Here is a 9415-nt window from a genome sequence, read left to right as displayed (position 1 = left end):
CTGGCTAGCACCATTCCCAGACTTTCAGAGTTCTAAAAGCACCCATTACTAGTGTGCACACACAAGAATGAAAAGCAGTGTGCAAATAGGTACTTTGGACATAAATTCTGTGTTTCAAAAGAAAAGGTGTGGCTGAAGCAAAAATCGAAGTACTAGAATATGTTGAACTCATTGGATCAGCAAGCCAGAATGGCAACAATATATATGTGTTCTCTTTGCAAAAGGAAAATGCAGATCATATTTCGATAGTGGCAACAATATATATGTGTTCTATTTGCAAAAAGAAAATGCAGATCATATTTCGATTTTTAGTCGAAAAAAAAGGAGAGACAGTTTCTTTTAGGGGGGGAGACTGCCTGCCTGGCACCATTCTCAGACTTCAGAGTTCTAAAAGCAGTCATCACTAGCGTTTCTCTCATGACAGATAAGCAGAACAATATTTCCTATAGCACAAGAGGAGATAATGATATTGATCCACTTGGAACAGAATTCTACAGCCCATGAGTGAACGAAATGCAAAATAGCAATGCTGACACTAATAAAGCATTGTGCAAATCAAGGAAAAGAGGTAAACAGAGGCATCATGCACACAAGAGTTCGACAATAGCCCAATAGTGATACCGTAGAACACAGCAAAAATATGCAGCGTGGCTAGTGGATACCATTCCAACACAAGATCCGATATATCTTTCAGACAAAAACCTTTTCACCAGCAATTTGATATACCAATTGTAACAAGCATATGCAATATCCCTGGTGCTGCCTCAGGTAGCCCAGTGCAGTGGCATTAGAAATCTACAGTGGGTCCCATGAAAATCCTTGGTTATTTGAATCACCTCAACTCAAAAGATCAAAAGAAAATGCAGAGTCCGCGTATCAGCTCACCCCAACTCACAGAGCTTCATGGGCTACTTACTAATCGGCTTTTGTGGCAGCAGCCTTGACGGCCATGCGAGCGCACGCCTCAAATCTCTTGACTGCTTCAGCACACTTGAGCGGGTCCTTTGCATTGGTCTTGTAACACTCGAGGCATCCTGCCCTCTCCTGGGTGCAGGGCATGGGGTCCTGGTATGGCAGCTTGAACTCCTTGTCATGCAGCTCCTTTGCTCTCTTGCTGAGCTCTTGGCGTGCCCCAGCTTCCTGCTTCTCCAGCTTCTCGAGAACCGCCTCGCTTTCTTTCAGGATGGAGCGGATGGCTTCCACCTCCGGCATTGTGGCCGGGGGTGGCGGCGGAGCAGGGGTCACGGGCAGAAACATAGGGGGAGGCTGCAGAGGCCACCCAGGAGCAGGAGCGGGAGCGGGGCTGGTCGTCTTGGGTTCGCTCGGGAATTCCAGGGGCTCTTCATGTGGCTGGACGGTGGGCTTCTTCTTAGGCTTAGGCTTCCTGGCTTTCCGTTTCACCTTCTCATCATCGCGAGCAAGCTGGTCGATGAGCTTGGTGCTGATCTGGATTGTGTAGTCACCCATTGCAGCAGAGATGTGTCCTGCACCAATAGCAAGCATATCAATGGCCATCTTCACCTTGCAAGAATGCTGATAATTGCAAGCAAGATGCAGATTGTTTAAAGGTATGCGTCGTTTCACTGGATTTGTACTGGGTTAGAAGCACATCAAATGCACGATGGTACCGTTAGAAGTGAATAACATGGGAGTACACCCGATAATTTTTGCAAAAATCGAATCCAAGTTAGCAGTAGGCGTAATCCTACATGTGCACCACGTACATACACTTGTAATTAGATCGGATCCGGAAACGAATAGCTTAGGCTCGGTTTCGCACGGCAGGAACGGAAGAGAAGAGAAGAGAAGCGGGTGGGCGTACCTGGTGGGTGATCGTCGCCGAAGAAGACTCCCGACGACTTCCTGGTACCTGGCGGCGGCGGGAGCCGGCCAGGCAGGCGGCGGCGGTCGGCACGAGAGAGAGACAGAGAAGGCGGACGCGGGAGGAAGGGGAAAAAGGAAAAGGAAAAAGAAAAAGAAGCACAGGCTGACCAAGGCTCCGGCGCGGCGAGGCTGTTTGGATTCCAAGTAAGATCCCGTGGGAATTTACATGGGCCTTAATTACCCCAGCAGATTTGGTCATCCAAGCAAGGCTTCTAGGCCCGGTCATTCTTCATCAATCTTTTAACTCTCCGATCTGATGTTCCTCAAAAAGACGCTCTGATCTGTTGGCTGACTCTATAGCCCCAACTTTGCCTTCTTATATAGAATAATAATATATATGGGCATGGCCAAATTCATATTAGCAAACCAAACTATGTGCTTGTTCGGCTGAGCTGAAATTTGGGTTGTTTGGCTTATTTTTCTATTTTTCTCTCACAACATTCCAGCATAAACAGTGTTTCCAGCATGAACAGTGAAAATTTCAGCTCAGCCGAACACGCTTATGGCAGTGAAGCGAATAGTAACCAATTTTTATGGGATTGCCAATTTTTTGTCTTGCCTCTCAAGCTCACAAACCAAACATGTCCATAGCTTCCAAATAAATATCAAAATTAAATTCCACTCGTGACCACAAACCCAAAGAGGCGCAGGGTGTGCTTGGCTCCCTCACTAGATGTGTCTGGTTCCTTTGCTGGTCACGATGCTACCTTGCCCAGCAAAGATTGCAAGCAAGTTTGAGTTTTTGGTTCTTTTGCTATAGTTTCTTGGAACTCGTGCAGGCAAGGTTTCCTTTACCTAGTTGGGCAAGTTTTTCATCGTTGGTGCCCACATAGCAAGGCAAGGCTAGGCAAAGAATCAGTTGGAACCAGACGTGCCCTCTGTTCGTCTCGCCTCGCTAAATAAGCTGGGACATGCGGGCGTGGGCGAGCCAATCTCACTCCCGCGGCAGCAATGAAAAGTTTTGCTAGTGCAAACCCCGAGGCAAGCTAGCTAGGAAACCAAACGCTTGTTCCATCTCGATTTCTAGCCGAGCAAGAGTAAGGAAAAATTTTGCTAGCGCAAATCCTGCTGGAGATCTCACATGAGAACTAAACGCGCCCATAATGGCCATTGGCCAGTAACGAGAGATCGGGAGAGAAATGAGGTGGCTTTTCGCAGCGCCGTGGCGAGGGCGGCCGTGAGGACCAGGAGCGGGACGTTGTGCACGCCGTTTCAGTCCGGGAGGATGGTCCGTGCTTCAGAAATGTCAAGAATCCATGGCCATGACGAGGCAGAGACGCTTGGAGATCGAGCGAGCGAGAGAGAACGATGGGAAAGCGAATCACGAGTGCGGAGGAGTTTTTTCTACGCCCCGAGGATCGACGGGGTTAGGGCTGCAAAGGTACGGGGGTACACTGGGCTATGGTGAGCTGTGGTGTATCCAGAAGGGCACCGTGGATTGACGGGGCAGCAAAGACAGGGGCCTTCTCCCCTACGCAGATTAGCCAGGGATCCGCTTGGGGTACCCAAAGGGGCCCTAACAGTGGTTAAAATGCAATTAAGAGCATACATGGACCGGGACAACGCAAGAGGACAAGTTTAAGATCCAGCCATGCACTCTACTCCGAAAACAATCACAAAACACAAAAATTGGCAAATTCGCTCTTCCAAATTTCATGATCTCATCTCATCGAACTTGAGTTCCTCTATCATCAACAAAAACATTAATGCCCATCCAACTAGACTAGCTCCACCTCATCATATCTATCCCATCAAACAGCACAGCTTAAGTCCCCACCACATAGTCCTCGTCTCATTGTGTTGAGCCTGGCGTGTCCACGCCATGGAACTTTCTCCCGGCTTCGATGGCCTCCCTGTTTGTTTGTTTCATCAACATGACCAAAAGATCTGAATTAGCACAAGAACAGCATGCTAAACAAAATTAAAGGCATCTTCTTTACAAGCTAGGGAATGCTTCTAACCTGAATGCGCTGACGAGCTCTTTGTTCTCCGGCTCAAGCTGCACCCCCTCATAGAAGGCATTTGCTGCTTCCTCAAACCTCTGCCAGGATCACACCACAAACAACAAATGAATCAGTCATCGTCTAAACACAAATCAGTACTGAGTGAGTTCCCAATCACATCACAGAGCCCTCGCATACCTGCAACAGACGATGGGCCGCACCTTCCCTGTAGCAAGCTTTCGCCCAATCTGGTCTCAATGCCCGGCATGCTTTCGCATCCTCCAGAGCACGCTCAGCTTGCCCTGCTCGCAGCCAGCAGAGGCTTCTGTTTGAGAGCACTGTCGCATCATTTGGGTCCAACTCTGTAGCCTGAATGCAATTCATACCAAAGTAAGTCTCTTGCGGCTAAACTTACAGCACTCTGGGCATGAAGAATAACAGTCTGATCTCAGGTACAGTTAAAAAGCCCAATTTCAGAGTTCAATATCGTGCTTGGTCTATGCGGAAAAACCTCCATCTTAGTTACCTGCGTATAAGCATCCACTGCTACAAGGTAGTCCTTTCTTCTGAAGGCATCATCACCTCTTGATTTGGCTTCCAAGGACCTCTTTTTTGCCTCCGGTGACACCTGCACATCAAATTAACTAATGTCAGATTTCAATTTTCAGCTAACCTCAACAATTAAATCAAGTCTACCTCTATTTAAGATGATAGAGACCTGTCCCTGATTATGTCCTAATACAAGTATATGACTTGACTGTCATTTAATATAGTACAAGCCCGGACTGACACCAAAACTATGTAACAAGTGCATGACATACCTCAACAGTTTGTGTTCGGCCTGATTTCAGAGATGTTGCTTCCTTCAATTGAGACTGCAAAGTTTGTTCAACAGTTAGCAGACACGGAGAGCTTTTCTTTTTTTGGTTAGAGGTTTATGGATCCTATGGCAATGCAAAATAACTAAAACGGTGATTCAAGAGGCACCTTTTCCCCATACTCTTTAGGCAGCATGTGTTCTATAATCCCATCTACGCTCCAGTTTGAAACACCTGGAATTGTGGATGTTAATGGTAAAAGAAGTTCCACAGCTTCACGGTTATTTCTCCAAGCAGCAACCTGAACTGGCTTCAGTTCATCCTGAGGTAGAAAATCACATGGCAATCAAGTTGTATTTAGTGTTCGTTGGCATGGTCTGGATACGAAGACCAAAAGATTGCTGCATCTCTGTGGATATTTAAAACAGGTCACATAGCATGAACCTGATATTGAAATTTCAGTATGACACTACTTGTTTTATTACGATGAAATACAACTTACATCATCGCAGATATTCGGGTCAGCTCCAGCTTTAAGCAAACATTTGATGACTTCTATATTTCCACTATCTGCAGCAATATGCAATGGGGTTGCTCCACCAGCCTTGACATTTGGGTTTGCACCAGCCTACATTGCATATTATTTGGTTAGTTGCTGAGGTAGAAATCACAGCTGATACTCCCACTGTCCGTAAATAGAAGGCGCAACTCCTCCAGCACCAAGGCCAATAAACAATTTAATTTACGTGCGTTCCGAGGAGAGCATTTTGGATGTCATGCATGCAGGAATGGCCAGCCCATTCACTTCTCCACGCGCGCATGAGAGAACATGCATGCTCTGTGAGTAACGGTCTGTGCATGCGGCTAGGGAGACCAGAGGTTAACAGACAGCAGTAAATGTTGCATGCGCGTGAATGGTGCCAGGAGTCGGCCCCCATGTATACTCGGACTATAGAAAAAAGTGGTTACGCCTTCTATTCACGGTGGAAGGGAGTACAAGGTATTAGTAACTAAGTACATGGAACAATATTGTGCTGCGTGTATCAACAACAACAACAACAAAGCCTTTAAGTCCCAAACAAGTTGGGGTAGGCTAGAGTTGAAACCCAGCAGAAGCAATCAAGGTTCAGGCATGTGAATAGCTGTCTTCCAAGCACTCCTATCTAAGGCTAAGTCTTTGGGTAGATTCCATCCTTTCAAGTCTCCTTTTATTGCCTCTACCCAAGTCAACTTCAGTCTTCTTCTGCCTCTCTTCACGTTACTATCCTGGCTTAGGATTCCACTACGCACCGGTGCCTCTGGAGGTCTCCGTTGGACATGTCCAAACCATCTCAACCGGTGTTGGACAAGCTTTTCTTCAATTGGTGCTACCCCTAATCTATCACGTATATCATCGTTACGAACTCGATCCCTTCTTGTATGACCGCAAATCCAACACAACATACGCATTTCCGCGACACTTATCTGTTGAACATGTCGTCTTTTCGTAGGCCAACATTCTGCACCATACAACATAGCAGGTCTAATCGCCGTCCTATAAAACTTGCCTTTTAGCTTCTGTAGTACCCTTTTGTCACATAGGACACCAGATGCTTGCCGCCACTTCATCCACCCTGCTTTGATTCTATGGCTAACATCTTCATCAATATCCCCGTCTCTCTGTAGCATTGATCCTAAATATCGAAAGGTATCCTTCCTAGGCACTACTTGACCTTCCAAACTAACATATTCCTCCTCCCGAGTAGTAGTGCCGAAGTCACATCTCATATACTCAGTTTTAGTTCTACTGAGTCTAAAACCTTTGGACTCCAAAATCTCCCGTCATAACTCCAGTTTCTGATTCACTCCTGTCTTGCTTTCATCAACTAGCACTACATTGTGCTGCGTGCATCAGTCAACTAAACATTTCAGCTTTTTTCCTTGAAACTCCTTTATGCTGGCAAACAAGCATCACACTTTGCATTGCATAATATAAGCAAGACTGAAAAATAGGGGAACAAGAAATATGCTTAATTTTATTTATGTGCTTTCCTATGAATCCCAAGGGCATTGGACACAGCATGAAGTAAGAAGAAATCGTAGGGGGAAACACAGGTGTTTTACTCATCAAATTAGACTACGTACCTCGATTAGAACCTCCAAGCATGGGAGGGAACCTGCAGCAACAGCAGATAACAATGCTGTGACACCATCATCGTTTTCAGTATTTGGCTGCAAAAAAAAAAGATAAATAAAAAGAATTAGCCCAATTACAACATTACAGGAAGCCTAAATAACTTCATGCCGTACTCAGGAATCATGATTTAATTATTGTGCTTCCGGATTGGCACATCTGGATCCAGAGAAACATATGCATCTCTTGCATAGTGGCTTGAAACATTCAAACAAGTATAGATGAAAGATGTCACTAATGGCAGATATAAGTCTGGAAAAGGCAAAGAGGTTCATCAGTAACGTTTGCTGCACCTACTGGCTTGGCTACAAGATAATTAATTGATTGTCTTCAACATTTATATTAGTCCCGTTATATCGGCTTCATACACCTCTGTGCTTTTATCCTGATCTTGTAGGTTTTGAACACTATTTCAATACATTAGTAGCGAACTAGGGGTCTCCTCTATTGTTCTCCGGACCAAACACAAAAAAGGAAAGGGAGAGATTATTGCTGCATGTTTTTTGTAGTCATTGGTTCAGATCAAGGAGAAAGGGTTGCAATCAGGAAAAAAATTAAATGGTCGTGGAGATAAGTACTGAGGTGAATTGACAGCATCGGAAGAGTTACAAAGCTTAACCAGCCTAATGTTTGATGCTAAACTGAATATGTAGTCAGCATGTTTTGAAAGAATAATCGAAAACCGAGATGCGTACCATATAATACATATAAGAGGTACGGTACCTTAGCATTGTGTTGAAGCAGAAGTTTGACGGCATCCGGGTTGCCATGACCAGCAGCCCACACGAGGGGAGTGCCGGCGTCGCTTTCTGATTCGACGTCAGCTCCCTTGGAGAGGAGAAGCTTCATGAGCTCCATATTCCCTGCTCAAGCAAAAGAGATGTTGCTATACATGATTTGGTGATTATTGACTGGTGGAGTGGCGGTGGCGCGGAAGGGACAGAGCACCCATTGGCCGCGCATATTATGTTATGTTACCTATGCCTGCAGCATGGTGTAGCGCTGTGGCTCCAAGGTTGGTGGCCACCCAAGGATCAGCGCCATGGTCAAGGAGGTACTTGGCAGTATCCAGATGGCCCTGGCGCGTAGCATGGATGAGCGAAGTTTCGCCTGGGGAGGATGAGGAGTATCCAGATGAGATGGCATAATGCATGATACCACACTAGGCATACAGGATTACAGGTGGTGTTTGCATTCATGTATTGTACTGGGCACAGCGCAGTATATGCAGTAGAGATGAAAATCAAAGCAAAGGAAAACGGAAATGTAGTATTAGACTGGTACTCTGGAAGGTACCAACCATCATCGTCCTTTGGGTCGACAGGGAGCCCGAGCTCGCCGATGAGGAATTCACAGACGTCGGTGCGGCCCTCGCGCGCGGCGAAGTGGAGGGCGGTGCGCTTGTTGGCGTCGCGCACGGCAGAGGCGACGGAGGCAGCGCCCGTGCCGTCCTCGTCGAGCGCCGCGACTAGGCCTGCAGGTAAAGCACCGGGAGAGAAGATGGCAAATACGGCGGTACCGTAGTAGTGAGGAGAGAGAGAGAGAGAGAGAGAGAGAGAGAGTTGAATAGATGAAGGATGACAATCGAATCGGCACGTACTCTTGAGAGACTGGAGGTCGCCGGCGCGCGCAGCCTCCAGGAAAGCCTGCACCTTGCTCCGAGCTGCCAATTCCAAGCAATGTGGGGAGTTAACCAAACTGAGAGAGCGAGAAGCGGGGATTGTTTCGTTGGATCCAGTAGAAGCTAGGTACCTGAGAGGGCGGCAGTGGCGTCGGCCATGAGAGAAGCGGAAGCTTGGGTTTCCGACCGGGGTGGGGAGAGGAAAGTGGAGGCGGCGGTGAGGGAAGCAGATTGGGCGAAGACAGGCAGAGTCCGGAAGGCAGAAGAAGAGTGGAGTCGGGCGGTCGGGCCGGGCCGGGCCAGGCCAGGCCTCTCTCTTTCTCGTGTAGAGTCGTCTACTCGTCGCCACTAGGAACGGAAGGCCCATTAGAGTTAGAGCCCGTTCCTTAACACTAAATTAAATCATGCAATAAATTTTGTTGGGCAAGTATTAATAGGGAAGAAGCACCTTAAGAACAAAAGCACACTCAAAACAGAAAATAACCACCTTCACCAATCGACAAAGACAACATCCACAACAACGCATTGCCCATGAAGCCATCAAAGCAACGTCGATCAATTGCCACCTTGCACGCTAGAAGAAACAAAGCAAAGAGCTTGAGGAAAACAGCACCTATAGATGTAGCCAACACCTGGGTTTCAATCCAATAAGTCAGCTAATGGCTGATTTCAAGGCTATATAAGCAAGGTTACATACGCCGAGATGTTTGACAACCCATACATGAGATGGTTATTGGAGGTGTGGATAGCAAAAAAAAAAAAAAAAAGGAATCAATTGGTTGAGCCCAACTTATTGGATTAACATATCTATCTGGCCTACATGAGCGAAGATAGAAAAGTCTATCAGAAGCTAAGCGCAAGCACACTCTACCCGGCCCGGTGCTACATCCACCCCTGATTTCTGATCCATGAGTAGTAGTTAGCTCGTTTAAGTACGCTAGGGCGGTCCGATGGCTCCGTATTTTAAAGGGGCAAT

The 9415-nt window shown here is 46.7% G+C and overlaps 2 protein-coding genes across 2 annotated transcripts; both read right to left on the bottom strand.

Moving 5' to 3' along the window:
- Positions 1–645: 645 nt before the first annotated feature.
- On the bottom strand, positions 646–1970 carry LOC136513910 (lysine-rich arabinogalactan protein 19-like). Its single transcript, XM_066507890.1, has 2 exons — positions 1823–1970; positions 646–1484 (listed from the first exon to the last, which is right to left on the bottom strand). Exon 2 carries the CDS (start codon positions 1465–1467, stop codon positions 916–918), a length of 552 nt encoding a protein of 183 aa, XP_066363987.1. The 5' UTR covers positions 1468–1484; positions 1823–1970; the 3' UTR covers positions 646–915.
- Positions 1971–3425: 1455 nt separating this feature from the next.
- On the bottom strand, positions 3426–8703 carry LOC136512721 (uncharacterized). Its single transcript, XM_066506719.1, has 13 exons — positions 8571–8703; positions 8419–8481; positions 8119–8292; positions 7797–7928; positions 7542–7681; positions 6770–6856; positions 5148–5273; positions 4815–4967; positions 4649–4702; positions 4354–4455; positions 4026–4196; positions 3846–3925; positions 3426–3737 (listed from the first exon to the last, which is right to left on the bottom strand). The coding sequence occupies exons 1-13, from the start codon at positions 8596–8598 to the stop codon at positions 3677–3679; spliced, it is 1371 nt and encodes a 456-aa protein (XP_066362816.1). The 5' UTR covers positions 8599–8703; the 3' UTR covers positions 3426–3676.
- Between the last annotated feature and the right edge of the window lie 712 nt (positions 8704–9415).

The sequence above is a fragment of the Miscanthus floridulus genome, chromosome 16 (assembly GCF_019320115.1).
Source record: "Miscanthus floridulus cultivar M001 chromosome 16, ASM1932011v1, whole genome shotgun sequence".
Classification (NCBI taxonomy): Eukaryota; Viridiplantae; Streptophyta; class Magnoliopsida; order Poales; family Poaceae; genus Miscanthus; species Miscanthus floridulus.
The sequence above is the reverse complement of the archived record's forward strand: the minus strand, read 5'-3'. Positions and strand labels throughout refer to the sequence as shown.

Bases quoted from the DNA above. Each gene is read 5' to 3' on its own strand.
- LOC136513910 (XM_066507890.1), bottom strand. From the start codon at position 1,467: ATGGGTGACTACACAATCCAGATCAGCACCAAGCTCATCGACCAGCTT.
- LOC136512721 (XM_066506719.1), bottom strand. From the start codon at position 8,598: ATGGCCGACGCCACTGCCGCCCTCTCAG. The intron at 7,929-8,118 runs GTTGGTACCTTC...CATCCTCCCCAG, and splicing joins CGACCCAAAGGACGATGATG to GCGAAACTTCGCTCATCCAT. The intron at 4,197-4,353 runs GTAACTAAGATG...AATTGCATTCAG, and splicing joins CAGTGGATGCTTATACGCAG to GCTACAGAGTTGGACCCAAA.